Source organism: Strix aluco, chromosome 3, assembly GCF_031877795.1.
Source record: "Strix aluco isolate bStrAlu1 chromosome 3, bStrAlu1.hap1, whole genome shotgun sequence".
Classification (NCBI taxonomy): domain Eukaryota; kingdom Metazoa; phylum Chordata; class Aves; order Strigiformes; family Strigidae; genus Strix; species Strix aluco.
The window spans coordinates 103,208,970-103,225,146 of record NC_133933.1 but is presented as its reverse complement, the minus strand read 5'-3'; the positions used below and the strand labels follow the sequence as shown (position 1 = coordinate 103,225,146).

The window sequence follows — 16,177 nt, the reverse complement described above, 5'->3', positions numbered from 1 at the left end:
TTTTTGTGTTTTGCTCTGCAAATAACTCAAAAGGGCCCTGTCTTCATAAACTAGGAGGAGTCAAAGTGGACATTAAAAGGGAAAGAAAAGCAGTGAAGAGCAGCCATAAAAATAAAGTCAGTATAAGGGAACTGTTAATAATTCCAAATTTCAGCTAGTAACAGGAGTCTGTCAGCAACTGCCTTTCACTTAGCCATTATTCATTTGATAAATCCTTATAATTGGCACATCAGAGGTAGGTTTGGTGAAGCACTTGATGGAAAAGATTATAGTGGATTTGACCATGAAAGAAGTGCCAATCTGAGTGTTATGTATCTATGATTGTAAATCTATACCATAAGCAAATTTTCTAAACTGACTGAATCATTGGACTTGTTAGTGTCCACTACTCTTTATGACTTTCTCTCCTCCAGGTCAGGAGAATATAACAAAAAAAAATTCACACTGCCCTGTAAACTTAAAATGAATTCTATAGAAATTGTTAAATACAGAATACACGTGGCATTGATGTTAGCAATGTCCTCCTTACTAAAAAGAAAAAGTTTCAAAATAGTTAAAATGAAATATGTTAGGCCTATTTGTATTTTAGAATTTAGTGACACTTTATGATAAAAAATTTGTTCCCCTGAATAAAAGCACTTATTGATTTTTCCCTGGAAGTTTTCTCTCTCAAGGCTAAGAATGAAACCTCATTTTTTTTGATTGATTCTTAGCCCATGTCTTTTTGTGTATGTGCAAAATCTTGAATTTTTCTTCAAACTCACGGAGCTACACTTTCTCCATTAATCAGCCCACTGTTTCTGGGCAAAACATAATGAGGAGTCTGTGAAACTCTGCTGTTTCACCAAACCTTCAGATCAGACAACAACATGTAAAAAAAGCACAGCCAACAAGCCCTTCAGAGTGATAAACAGTTATTTGGAATGAAGGGGAAAAGAGGACAGGACCTTGCAAAAACAAAAGCACCTCAATTCATCAAAGTCAGCATCAGAATGCTTTCTGTCTCAGCTATAAATGTTATGCTTTGATGCATGAAAACTACTGAGAAGGGGAAGTAATTTAAATCCCTGAGTGCAAACAGAAATGTCTATTTCTTGGGCTGTGAAGCAGGCTCTTTGGAGCTGAGGCTACTGCTGTCGGGCAGCATACACAAAGATTCTTCCCCTTTCCCTTGCCTGTGTCTGCATATGTCTGTTTAAGTTTCTTTTCATTATTGTCTTTTAGGACCTAAAAAAAGTTAGGTTTTTAAATTAGTTGAAAATTGTTTGCACAGAGCTGTACATGTTGCTGTGGCCTGCAGTGGCGAAGGTCTACAAACAAATGCAACCTCTTCTACTTAACACTCCTAAGGAAGTTGGAGCGGAGTTGAGAGGTTTAGATCCAAAATTTCCTAATCTTAGAGAGATAAGGAAAGAGACAGCATTTCAAATCCTTTCCATCATGTGGCCTGCCATGCTGGTCTAGTTTTATCTATATTTTCTCGGTTGTGGTTGCTTGTTACTTTTCCAGACCAGGAGAACCCAATGGCTTGCAACATCATTAGTGCCTTGACTCTCAGGGCTTTAAAGACCCATTTAGAATCATAGAATACCTTAAGTTAGAAGGGACCCATGAAGATTGTGTCATGGTTTTGACTGGGGTAGAGTTAATTTTCTTCCTAGTAGCTAGTTTGGGGATATGTTTTGGATTTGTGCTGAAAACAGTGTTGATAGCTCCGCTGAGCAGTGCTTACACAGAGTCAAGGCCTTTTCTGCTTCTCACAACCACCCCACCAGTGAGTGGGCTGGGGGTGCACAGCTGGGAGGGGACACAGCTGGGACAGCTGATCCCAATGACCAAAGGAATATTCCACACCATATGACATCATGCTCAGCATATAAAACTGGGGGGAAAAGAAGGAAGGGGGTAAATTTGGAGTTATGGTGTTTGTCATCCCAAGTAACTGTTACACATGATGTAGCCCTGCTGTCCTGGAGATGGCTGAACCTGCCTGCCCATGGGAAGCAGTGAATGAATTCCTTGTTTTGCTTTGCTTGTGTGTGCAGCATTTGCTTTACCTATTAAACTCTCTTTATCTCAGCCCATGAGTTTTCTCACTTTTACTTTTCTGATTCTCTCACCCATCCCAACACAGGGGAGTGAGCATGCGGCTGTGTAGTGCTTAGCTGCCAGCTGGGGTTAAAACACAACAGTCGTTAAGTCTGTCACAAACTGTTCAGAAACAAGAAACTTCGTAAAGAGGATGTCTCAAACAACTCAAGTGGGACACCCTGTGGGGGAGAAGCAGAGCGAGCTCTGCGGAGGTGAGGTGGTGGGCCATTTCTCTCCCCCTCCCTCCTGTGGTTGCCCAGAAACAGAACTTGACTAACTGCACAGGTACAAGCCAGAGAAAATGAGAACCTTCTGGAACAACCTATTGCACATGCATAAAAAACACTATATAAAGGCAACACCCCACGTGTGTCTTTGTCAACCCACCAGCTAAGGACCAAGCTGGCTACTCTGCCACAGGATCCAAGGGTAGTGACTCCCTTTTTCCTAGCCCCTCCTCCTCTCTTTTCTCTTTCCTCTTTTTGCTCTCTCTCTCTTTCTTACATATATTCATGTATATAAGTGTCATACAGATTGAATTGCAGTCAGTTGATTGTTGACGGGTTATTAGGAAAATAGTCTCATCGTCAAAGTGCCTTTATTCATCCCAGGATGGTTATCAGTGGATTGTTGCCAAACTGTCTCCATTCACTTACTAAAGTGGTCAGTTAATACAAGTCACCAGCACAATTGTTACTCGGAGTCATTATCAGGAATTCAAAAGATTCACCCCCCTCATAACCCACCACGTGGGACAGAACAAAGTCCAACTCCCTGCTCCTTTCAGGACTACCTAAAACTAAATCATATGACTAAGAGCATCATTCAGATGCTCCTTGAATTTCTTCAGATATAAGAGGTGAGATTCATTCTGAAATCAAGACACCTCATTTTATGTTTTGTTAGGTGCCCAGATGGCCTCCAGTTGCCTTCCTAGAGGTATCCAAGAGAGGCAGCTTGAGACCAGGGAGACAAGATTCTGACAGAGACCACTGAATGCTCAAGTTTAGGCAATGGGATCCTTGAGTAGGTGCCTGAGCTCATGTGCTAACCAATGGTGATCCACCTGAAACAGTCAGGGGAACTGGAGAACTATCCATCCCACAAACCAATACATGCATGACTCTAATAATGAGGTGCTGCATTCAATTGCCTCAGCACAGGCATTTAGTGCCATCTGACATGTCATGGTGTACCTGAGAGATCTGTTTGAAACTAGCAGATAAGACAGAAGAACTGCAGAAGACTTGGCTCTGCTGGACACCTTATGAAGACCAGAAAAGGTATCCCAGGATCTGTGCCATTAGAATGTCAATGTTTAGACAACTGGAAAGGCCTGGACCTCCACTGACTGTGACAGGATCTTACACATTTAGCTCATCTGGAGACACTCTAAGTTTATGTGTTTTAGGAGCTAAATCTCTCTGCAAGATACTTTCCTATTTTCAGGGTTTCTGAAGAACATAGAATAAATTGATTCTTCTATATACTTTTGAGTTCTCAAGAGCAACTGCCAAAATGTCTCTTCTTTTTTCAATAGCATATTTTTATGTGGGGAAAGGATAGTAAGGCTTTCATATACAACTTTAATAGTGTGTATGAGAAGAAATTGGATAATATTGAATCCCCTAGTTTTGCAAAGGACTCTTAATAGGGTGCACTTCACAGCATAATACATGGCAAAGTCACCCAGTTCAGGAAGAAAGAACTCTCAAATTCACAGCTCCCTGAGAAATACAACAAAAGATCACTTTCAATTCTGGAAAATTTCAGATACCACTTCAAGTTCTGTAATCTTTGTATTTAGGAAGTTCAAGTATGGTTTAATTTAATGTCTTTTTCTTGTTTGTTTCTTGTCAAATGCTTAACAGTGTCATGCAGTGTTCATAGAATGGCTTTCTAGGCTCAAAGTCCCTTACCAATGCCAAACTGAGCTCTCAGATAAGTAATACAGTTCCTACATACATAAGGACAACAGGTTTATGCCACTGTTGATTACAGACCAAACCCTGAAATTTATTATATACAAATTCAGGCAACATTTAAAAAAAATAATGAAAAGTGTTTTCATTTTATAAATTATGTAAACAATATATTTGTACGTTACTACAAAAAATCCTAATCAAACCAGAAGCATTTCTTGTAGGGAAATAACTAAAGGTGCTAAAGGATTTTTCTGAAAGAATTGGAAAATTTGCTTATATCCAATGTAGTTTCCTAAATTAAACATAGAGCATTCTTACATTAAACACAGAAAATATCATGCTTAAAATGTCATGCTCAATGTTAACAAACCTGCAACTTTCTATAGTTAATAGTGCAAATATGGTGTCAAATAAAAAAAATAACCTTATACCAGTAAAGCAGGGATTCAGCTCTGCAAATTCAGACATCTGAATCTGGGTGTCTACATGTAAGATGGGCATATACTCAATGGAGATCAGAGGCTCAATTAATTTACCTATTTAGTGAGAACAGGCAGATGTTTATTGTCATCTGAAACTTCCTAGAGAATCTCATCTGGCCTCCAACTACTATTCCAGGAGGAACTGTCACATTTGTCAACATCATATGGGCATCTCAAATACTGCAGGACATCTCAAATTCATATTGACCTGTATTGGCCACATCAGGCTACCCAAACTACTGAAGATTTCTGAGTATAGTTCTTAAATTTGTATTATATTGGAACTGAAAGATGCTGAGCAATGAAGGACATCTCTAAATAAAAGTGGCTTTAAATTCAGGCAGTGGAAAACTAGATCATTAATGAAAAATAGTCTATTTTCAGGTTAGAAGGTAAAAATGGAGTCTGAAGAAATTAATATTGGAAGGAAATTAACTATAAGCAAAGAGAACTATGGAATGCTGCAAAAGTGTCCCATTAAATAAGCCAAATTGGATGACAATTTTTATATATTTTCCACCCAGAAAAGTAGAAACTTTTATTGATCTAAACCACAACAATTAAAGAGAGGAACACCTTTTCCCTTACAAACTATAAAAGGATGTCCTTGCATTAAATATTGGTTCCATCCTTGCACTGAAAATTGGTTCTAATCAAATCTAAGCTAATGATGAAACTATGGCAGCTCTTTTTATGGGGCATCCCTCTACCATATAGGGGTATGATTTAATTTCCTAAATCTAAGTGACTAGTGCTAGTTGAAAGCTATAGAGTACTGAGAAATCCATATGAGGCTTGGAGATATGACAGAAAACTTATGCAAGTCCTAAGCTCTTCTGAAGCAGCAGCTGAAGGCCAAATGGTCTACCCAGGTTTATCTAGTGACACTACATGCTTACATTTAGCAAACTGAATCCTGCTCATTATGTCTGATGTTCTGTTCAAAGTGAACACAAGACATATTTTCTTCTCTTACTTCAACAACAAGTAATAGCCATAAAGCATCATAGACAATCTTGTTATATGTAATTTTCTATTTTGTATGATTCTGCACCATAAATAATGGAGGATGTTATTGTCCCTTAAACATAGTATTCTTCATTTTATTATTCAAATATTTCCTCTTTATTTTGTTAATATTTTGTTTTATTTTGTTAGTAATTGTGCCCTGCTGCTGACCAGAATGTAAAATTTAATTAATATTTCTTCTTCTATTTAAACCAAAGCATTATCCCTATAGCAACTGAATCTACAGTTTAACAGCATTGCACACTTTCTGGCAGGGTGGTGAAAGCAAGACATAAAAATAGCTCAAAACAGCAACAAAAACCTCTGGAGAGATCTCATTTCAGGAGAAAAAATATTTGAACACAAATCCAGTTCCCTCAAGGACTCTGCTCTTCAAAGGAACACAGATAATTTGAAAACAGAAAGAAGTTCCCCCTGAGAAAATGTGAGACAGTATTCATAGCTACTGTACATTGACAAAAATGATATGCATGCTACAGCCACACCTCTCCGGCAATATTTCACTTTTTTGTGAGAGAAAAAAAGTGGCCATTATTGGTACATGCATATATAAATAGTCTGTGAATACCTAGCTGTCCTGAAATACGACGAGAATAATATAATTCAATAGTAGGTCACTACAAATTAAAAGCAAGCAAACAAAACACAGAAAAAACAAATTACACCCTTCCTCTGATTTTAGAACAGTTCCTATACAAATCTGGAATACAAATTATGAAACTATAATGATGAAAAAGAACTTTGCCTATAATATCAAGCTTCCAATGTAGCTATGTCACTAACTGCCACCTTAGCCTGTTACCTGCTTTCCAAACCTTCTCTAGATCTTGCTGGTGGTGGCTCTGTGTACCTTATACACATGAATGTTTACCCAACATGGCTGGGTAAGTTGCTGAGGCAAGGATTTAGGGTGGTGTATGTGGGCAGACGGTAGTGGCATGCTTCAGGCTACATATCAGACATTTTTTTTCTTGCAGTTTTGGTTTTGTATCCCCTCTAATATGCTCATAAATGAAAAGAGTGCCTTTCTCCTTTCTTGTTCCTCAGAAAGATCAAATACTCTGAATGTCAAGAGTTTAACAGTTCTGGAAGGATCCTGCAAATTGTAATAGTTGGGACATACTGTAGCACAACAATTGGAAACCAATCCCAAATGATATCTTTCAAAGCACTTCTTTCATTACTGTATTTAAGAGAATATAAATATGCTCATAAGGGGAATGGGAAGGGAACTGCATGCTTCATCTCAGGGATGAATTTTCCAAATTTTAGTACAGCCTTACCAGCTTTAGAAGCACTAGTTTCCTTAAAAGTGAAGATTTGTCTCATGGGCAACAAAACCAATTACCATATAATTCTCTCTCTAACACTCAGGTGGACTGTTTTTATCTTGACAGGTATACAAAGTTTTCTTTGTAGCACACAGAAGGACAGGTCTGAATTATGCCTAGAGGCTCCACAGTGCAAAGCCTGTTTTTTTCTTATCCGTCTCGCTGTCTGCAGTGTTTTCAGATGCTTTAAATCAACACTTCTCTCTTTTTGAAAAAATTATACAAATACATGTAAATAAATGAACACATGTAGAAACACAAGGGGAAGCAAGTATAATTAATCTTGGCAGATACTTTTAAAATCAAAAGTACTCCTCAGCAAAGGTTTTACAGATGAGTTACAAAGTGTTTGAAAACAAGATTTATTACAATGAAAGTGTTGACACACAACAGCAATTTGGAACTGCAAAGGTACTTCCTTCTTGTATGCCTTATAGTCTGGACACTAAGATCCATCTACACTTAGTGACAATGTATGAAAGACCATAGAGTTGTCTTCTGGGCCAGCTGTCCTTGCCACCACTTATCCCATAGATCAGCCAGGTGAACAGCTTATATGATGAACTGACCTAGTTCAATTTTAACATGAGCTCCTTACTAACACACCTTATTTTGTTTGAAATGAATTAAGAAGGTCCTACATGAGCAGGCCAGGCAGCAGATATGGAAAGACAACAGTGAATGAACACTTGAGAATGGCCTGAAGAGTGACCAGGGAAGGTGCAGTTGAGAGTCAGGAAGGTATCCACAGAAATTACAACTGGAGGTACAGAGAACTGTGTGTATTAGGGAGAGACTGAGCAGGAGAGAAGGATGCACAGGTGCTAGGTAAGGGAGGTCCTAAGGATTTAAACTGGCTCAGAACTTTCTGATGTTGGGCAGTCAGTGGTTTACTCCAGAAAGGGGTTTTTAGATGAAAATACTAATTTCCAGGAAACAGAAGTCACCTAGTTTTGCCCCATCACCCATGTTCAGACATTAAGACCATCAAGCTCTCTTCTTCTCTATTTGTTCTCTGCTAGCTAGACTGATCACTTAGTTTTTAAAAAATGTCTTACACATCTAGTTCTTCTCATGCATTTTGTAGTAAGTCTGAATGCCAGTGACAGAACAAGTCCATGGAATTTCTTTAAAAATTTACCCGGGAAGTGTCCTAACATAATTTTAATATTTTAGTTTTGATTTTATTCATGTAAGATTAAAATTTTCTGTGTAACTGAATGAACCCTTCAGAAGTTTTCTTTCTTTCTTTCTAATAAAATGATAGGCTCCTAGAGACTTCTGTTATCAAGCCACTAAATTACCATAGCAATTAGTCTAGAGATCAGCCTATGCTGTAGTCTACAAAAAAAAAAGAAAATACTTACTAAACAGTAGAGCCACTTTCTATGCACTTCCCACCATTTCTGCATTTTATTAAATTGCATGGGGAATCTTTACATTGTCCAACATTGCGACCAGAATTGGGGTGACCTTCTGGAGTCCCTGGTGATTTAAACTCTTGATTGATGCTGGTGCGAACTTGAACATCAAAAATGCAACCTCAAAAGTAGAAAGAAAAAATAAATGAAGTTTAAAACAGACACAGAAATTCAAAACAAACCAAACAACAGGACAGTGTCAATCCTCAATGAATGTGTTCCGCCAGAATGTCTTCAGTGGATGAACAACTATACCATCTACATGAGCTAAAGTTATGCTGGCTTCTTTCTGTTCAGGCAAATGAGTGGATGATTGTAAATTCTTTCATTTAATGACAGTTAAAACAATAGAAGTAATTTCTTAAGGGACAGATAGAATACAAAGTCACTGACTGAGGAGTGACTAGGTGAAATTTTGTGTTTACACATGCATGCTCTTACAGGAATGCATCTATATCAGATAAAAGTGGTTCAAAAAAAAAAAGAAACACACACAAAAAAAGGAGAACAGACACGAAGAAGTCTCTTTAATGTAAAATATGTAAGAATCCAGAGAACATTGACTAATATAATGCAGGCAGGGAATGTGGACTTGAATTTCCTTAGGTTGAAAAGGACCCTTTCAGGGAAAGACCCAGATTCTCCCCTTTCTGAGTGAATGCCTCAGTCCCTGGTACATACCGATCATGTTGCACATGACCACATTTTTAAATAGGTGTATGCTACTCCTTTTGGCCCGTAATATCTGAAAATAATTCAAAAGTTTTATGTATACTAGTAAGGTAAACACTTCCAGGGCCTGTTACTTGATCCTGTGAGCAAATGACCTGGTGTAGTCACGATTACATTGCCAAACTTTTATTATTTTCCAGAACAGTATAGCTGCAGCCAAACTACTGATGGGAAATGGTCCCTAGATTATGTTAAGTCCCTAAATACACCAAAGAATTGTTTGGAAAAACAATAGTTGTCACAGAACAAATATTTGTCTGGAACCATTGTAAAAATTTATTTGTAGAGATGATTGAGTGCTAGTGCCTGCATCTATGCCCCGATGTTCTTTTAATTTGCTAATACATTGGTATCCCAAGTGAAAAGAGGAGCCAAAGCTTCAGAGTGAAGCAGAGATGTTCCCTACCTGCTACCTCCAGGCACCTCCTGCTTAGCCTGTAGTTCCTGCTTAGCATGTAGCTTTCTGGGGATTGCCCCTTTGGAGAGTCTTTGCTCTTCCTAGTGACTGCACAGGATGGTTAGCCTTACATGTCTAACTTAATTCATCAGTATTTCTGAATCATGTTTCCAGTTCCACATGCTTATTTATGTACTGCAAAACTGAAGATTATGCCACAGATTATATCCTTTTGGATCAAACCCTAAGTAACTTTTCAAAATGTACCTGAACATCCAAGTGATTTAAAGTCACATTTAAAGGTAGCCTTAAGCACTTTTGAAATGTCATCCAGATCTATACATAAATATATACAATTTTAAACTAAAAATCAGGTTTTAAACCACTTTAGTTAAACCAGTACAGTACTGTATCTGGAAATGTTCATACCTTTCTAACCTGATTTATACAATTTCACTGAGATATAGTGAATTCCCATAGTTCTTGAAATCATGAGAATAGTAGGTATTCAGCAGTGCATGCCAGAGGCTTTCTGCTTAATATTAAAAGCAGGGAAAGCATATGATATAGAGATTGCAAGTAATCATCACACTTTTTAAAAAAAATCACTTAATACAAGTTTTTGCACGATTCACTGAAATTGCATAAGAAAAAGACTTGCACCTGAAAGACACAATGAATGTCTAATTGTAAATTTTTTTTATAATCACATAATTTGTTTTGAACAAATTATAAATAATATTTATAGCAAGATAGCTATTTTAACTACAGATAGAACAGTGTTAGTAAAAGCAGCTTTCTTAGACACGCTTTTTCCATATTACACACATTTTGTAATTCTGTTTATATTGACATATAACTGGTAATTCAAAAACTCATATTAAGCAATTTAAAATAACCTAGTTTGATGATTATTTGCAGTCTTCATATTATTGCTTCTTTGCTTTTAACAGTGTTGGTTTTAGGCCACCGTATGCCCAGTAAATCCTAACTAATATTTCATCTGTTTATCAGTAGTAGATAAAGCATGTTCTGTTCTCCTGAGTCTTGTTAGAGTGCTAAGAAAAAGCAGCCCAGAGCTCTGTGTAAACAATGGAAAGCACCGTGAGTACCCAAGAACCAGTAAGGTCATAATGGAAAATAAACTGGCATTTGTGTTGATGACTATAACTGTACCAGCAGAACATCTAGGTTAGAAACAGTTCTTCAGCACTTCTAAACAAAGCATATAGTAGGTACAAGAGTATTTTGGCCCAGCTTTATGAGTTCAACTGAATTTTTAATTTTTTTTTTTTTTTTAATTTCTTCTACTTAGTCAGTGAGATGCAGTTGAAGGACTCAGAGCACCAATTTCATCCTGTCGTAACAAACACTATACAAACTTCTGCAGAGGGATCAGCTGATGAATGCGCCTTCTTTCTGACCTGAATTCCCTCTGCTCTGCCAGTTCTGGGCCTCTTTTAATTAGAGACTGCCAACTATTCTGAACAGTGGAGAGGTTTCCTGAAAAAGCCAAGTTTGCGAAAGGAACTCAGAAGTTTCTGAATTTGTGAGTCAAACTTGGTTTGATTCTGAAGATCAGAGTTTGATGCAAGTAAGATGAAATAAAATAGAACAAGACAGTGCACATACTACCTTTTTGTTTGTAACATTTGTCTAGTGGCTCCTTAGACCATGCTTAGAGCTTTCTGTCAATGACTTTTTCTTACCCTTAATTTAATTTATAGCTTTCACCCAGTCAAGCAGAGCTCACAAACCACCAAAGAGCCACCAACATTGGATTAAGGAAACTTCAGAGTTTATAATAAAAAATATTACTTCATTTTTCAGCTTTACTTTTTTTTTCAGATATATCCTTATCATACAAACAATCTTTTCAAAAATTTGTCACTAGTCTCCCTTACCTGCTTATAAGCATTTGGTACTAATTTGACTAAAAAATACACAGAGCAGGCATTTTCAAGATGTACTAAAAATGCAGCAAGAGAACCGACAGAAATAAATACATAGATAAACTATGGTCTATCTGAACACAGTACTGAATTTTCACGTTTCTAAAATTCTATCTGTCCTAAAGGGCTTTGCTTTTCCCCTGTTTTTCTTGCCTGCTTGTGACTAGTGGGGTGTTTGTCTAAAAGAGATGATCCCCACAATGACTTCCCAATGCGCTCTGAGCTGTGACCCAAACACCCAGAGGGCTTGTATGAATCATACCAAACTGATGCAAGAGGCAACACTGATTAAAAACCACTTCAGAAGTCACTTCCCTTCTGTGACATCTGTGATGCAGGAACATAAAGAAAAGTAGTCTTTGCTCTGACAGGCTTGCAATGTATTCTAGCTTATTATGAACATAAACTTTGACCACAGAGTTATATTTGTATCTATTTGGAACTCAGCTGAGTTCTGGGTTTACTTTATTTTAAAAAGTGACTGCAGTAGCTGGAATTTTATTTACTTTGCAAAATCATTATATGAAGAGGCAGCACTCTCAGTGCTAATGAGGTTCCTTAACTGTTCAGCTTTATGGTAAAAGCTTCTTTTGCTGTTTTACTCCTCCATTTAATACTATTTGCTGACAAACAACAGATTGTTTCTATAGCCATACTTCATCCTATTTATGAACAGAACCACAGGAACAATCAGTTGCTCCTCTCTCTCTGCTCTTCACTTATTTCTAGATGCAAGCCCTGGTTCTCCATCAATTGCTTCTTTGGCTAGAGACTGCATCCTTCCATCGTGGTAGCACAGAGAATGAAACCTCAAAATGTTCCCTCTTTTTTCTCGCTGACACCAGATTTCTCTCTGCCTGTCTCAGAGATGTGAGGTCTGGAAATCGAACTGTAACTTCTGGCTTTTTCAGAATAATTCTCTAACTTGTTTTGTATAGGTGAGTCACAGTGCTGAGTTGTGCAGACCTGAACATGAGGCAGTTGGTTTTATACTCCATTTCAGATTGTCCATAATGAGCAGGCTGAGTCTCTCTGACCACAAGACCTGCAGCTATCTAAAACCCACATGGACTTTTTAGAGCAGCTGCAGTATGCTCTGCTACACATCTCACAAAACTCTCAGAGGTCCCTTAATTACACTGTTATAGGATAATGAAGAAAAGACAGACACTTAAATAAACTATCCTACCATGTTCCCAGTTACAAAAGGCTTCTGTAAGCCCCCAAGCAGCTACAAATTGAGATGAAGCTCAAAGTTCAGAGCACCTTAAACTCCAGATGAACTTGGCTGCTTCATCTGAGCTCTACCTTTACTAGTTTCTTCAGCTTCTCACAGGGGCTGAAGGAAGTTTTCTAAATTGCTCAAGGTACCATCAAACATTCTTCAGCCTGAAGCAGGTAGAATCTGTAGGTGCTGACCCTCAAATTTCCTAAACTTAAAATTACCAATCTTTTGATTATTAAATTGCAGTTTATTAGAGACGTTTATTTTCTGTTTCCTCCTCCTCCATGGAAATTAATGGAACAACAACTGCTAAAGGCATGCAGGTAAGGGAGGAAATGGTCTGAAACAGGAGCTGTACAGAGTAAAAATCCTAAATGATTGTACACTGATGACAGTCTGCAGCAGCAAGGCTGACCTCAGTGTTTCTTGATCCAATAGTGATTGCTTACAAAAGGAGACGTAAACTCTGGTATTAGACACAAAATGGTTTTAATAAATCATGTCCTTAAAAGCAGTCAACAACAGCTTTCCAAAAGTCTGAGTGGTTTAATCAACTGTGTGCTAGATAAACTTATCTCGACTCTCACTTTCAGAGTTTTTCTGTTGTCTCACTATAGCTGCAGGTTGGCTGAAGTAAAATGGTTCAAAATTTTCTATTATGTTAGTGATATTGCAGTTCCCACTCTGGAGAAGGGCTATGGAGGTTTGTATCTGATCCTGAGGACCCTGAGAACTGAAACTGGGGAGATTCCTGAGCTAGAAGAACAAATTAGATGCTGACTACCTAAGAAAATGTCATAGGAAATTGGTCATAGGGAAGAGTAGCTTCCTTCAAAGTCAGTATGCTCTGGAGAACAAAGACAAACTGCTGCTGGGAACTGGAGCATAGAATGAATGAGCAAATATAGTAGACTAAATACTGCGAATGACAGGGACAAAGAGAAAACTGTTTATGTACTATATGTCTGACAAAATTTTGAGGTATAGAATTCTTGTTAAAGAGTAAGAAAAATCAATGAATAGTATGGTAACTAACAGTACGTGAACTTTGAAATATTTTTTTTAAAGAAGAATATTTATCCTGCATTTGTAGAAATTTGGCCATCACAATACAGTTGCAAAACTGGCAAAAAGTTTGCAGTTAAATTGAAGCACCAGAGATTCCTGTTGGTCACCCCAAACATTAACATGTCTATTAAAAAAAGCTGGAAGTAGTTCACAAATATCAACACTATTAAAATACTTGCATAGACATGTTTTAAGATATGCCAGTTTGCAAGCTGTTAAGAAGCTATGAAAAGTATAACTATTCAATCCATACTTCCTGAAAAGACAGACAGATGAAATGTTAATTCATGTGACTGAGTGAAAAGTTAATTATAGGATAAGAAATTGATTTTGAGGAAGTTTCTGTTTAAGAATAAAAAGGAAGGTGATGTCTGAAAAAGAGGCAGTTATGTGGTCTTAGTGGAAATGGAGTGTAGTAGTGCATGAAATGCTTGCATGTGCTTGCCTTTCATAACGTGCACCCAATTTTATAATTGAGAATTCAAACTTTGCTCTGCTCTGGCAAAATGTTTTCTTTCCATTTGAAAGGCTTTCCAGTGCTTAAAATAAATTGAAGTTTACCTCACAAATATTGAGCATGCTATTTCTGTGGAAGTAAGGAATGCAAATAAAGAAGTGTTATGAACACTTCTTTGCTTCATTACTGATCTGGTAGGAGTTGAATTAAGATTTCTACAGAGCTTCAAATATCAGTTTGGAGGTAGGAATTATTATCTGTTAGATAAATAGCTGAAATATTCCTAACAGGAATTACCTAGGTCTGTCTAGAGACCTAGATCATGATGTCAGGAAAAAAACCAAAACATATTTCATGATATCCTATCGGAAAGAAGCTTTCAGCATGAAAACTATTACCCAAACCAGCACTGCCAGTGACAATGGTCAGAGGTAGATGGGAGAAGAATCTAAACTACTTTACTGTAGCAAAAAGTAGTCCTTTTGGAGCAATGTTGTAGAACAGGGACAGATAAAAAGAAATTATATAATTTCAAACTTCCATTTTTATCAGAAACAAAAAGTATTAAAAATATTTAGCAAATCCTCTCTTTGCATCATTTTTCTTGGTTATCGTAGTGAAATAATGAAAAAGCCACAGGAATCTCAGGCAAGGAGATTGTAGTTTTTTTCCTTATGAAACAGAGATTTTAGATCTTTATTTCATAGGAACTGAAACAGTCTAATGCATATTTTGAAAGGAATTGAAAACAATATAATCTTTACCTTGAAAGCCGTTCTTAAATCTGGATCCCTTTGGTAGGAGTTCTGGAGTATACTCACGATAGCCTCCTAAATAAAACTGACTGAAGACATTGAGTCCAACCAGTCGTCCAGGAGAAGTGACAGTTTTATTCTTCTGATCATCCACCTTTCAATGACACATTTATATTTGTTACAACAAAAAAATTTACCTTATTTAGGAACTCCCAAAGAAGACAGTCCTCCAAACTTAACAGGAAAATACAAAAGTAATTTTTAAACTTTCCATATAAAATGTGAAAAAAAAGAACACTTCCATTTAAAAGCTATCCTTCTAAAGGAAATAATTTCTTACCTTTAGCCAGCCTTTTTGGAGATATCTGCCAAGATGGATGACATGAATATTGAGTGTCAGATCAAGTGGTTTACTAATGATTGTTGCTGTGCCAGAACCTAGATTGTAGCTATATACTATTCTGCCATCACGGAGGCCTAACTCCAAGAAATCATCTCCATTCAGACCTGAAAAGACAAAAATAGAACAACTACTTATTCCAGGATTTAATGAATACTGATGCATAAAATATTCTCCAAATCCACTGAAAATATCCATTTAGAAAAATCTTAGCCAGGAAGGTTTTAAGTTTTGTATGTATTTTTAATATTCTCTGTTTAACTTGTAATGCTATTTCCAATATTCTTGTGGATTTAAAATAGAAACTGCAGAGATTTTGAACATATTTATAGGCTTTTTGAAGGAAGTTCTTTTTCACACTAGAGTAGGTTGGTGATATCCACAAAACCTGTTGAGCCTGGTGGATTTAGTAGTCATTGCTGTTCCTTCCCCCTGCAACATGAATAAATTCTCAACTTTTTCCAAAGTCTTAAAAAAAAAAAAATTGAAATACCAGGTTGCATGTGAGAATAGCCCATGACTTAATCCTCTTCCAGTATGCTTTCAGCTTTCATGGTAGGTACTTTAACAGCCTCAAAACTTGAGTGCACCTGCTGCTCCAAGGTAAGGAGAGCAACAGGGATATGGGCCCAAGGAAGCTCTAGCAGCTGCCCCTGTGCCTTTCAGGTACTATACTATAAAATCTCATTTGAAAGATTTTAAGTCTGACATAAAGGCTGTAAGAATTCAATTTCTGGATGCATTCTGGTTCATCCAAGTAAACGGATTTTTACACTGGCATCTTTGAAGAGAATTCAATCCTTCTTCTCATGTAGGCAGGAGTGGAACCACCATTAATTAGAGAAAACATGATCAACTTGTTTCTTTTTACAAACCCCACCCTTTCTTTTTTATGTATGTTTAGTATGGTAA

General features: G+C 37.1%; 1 protein-coding gene across 1 annotated transcript in view; it reads right to left on the bottom strand.

Moving 5' to 3' along the window:
* The window catches only part of EYS (eyes shut homolog), a 1,110,009-nt gene that overhangs the window by 27,745 nt on the left and 1,066,087 nt on the right, over positions 1–16,177 (bottom strand). Inside the window, exons 44-46 of the mRNA XM_074819828.1 lie at positions 15,206–15,372; positions 14,875–15,019; positions 8,226–8,400 (exon numbers count right to left, since the gene is read on the bottom strand). Of these exons, the coding sequence (XP_074675929.1) occupies positions 8,226–8,400; positions 14,875–15,019; positions 15,206–15,372 (487 nt within the window). The remainder of the gene's footprint in view (positions 1–8,225; positions 8,401–14,874; positions 15,020–15,205; positions 15,373–16,177) is intronic.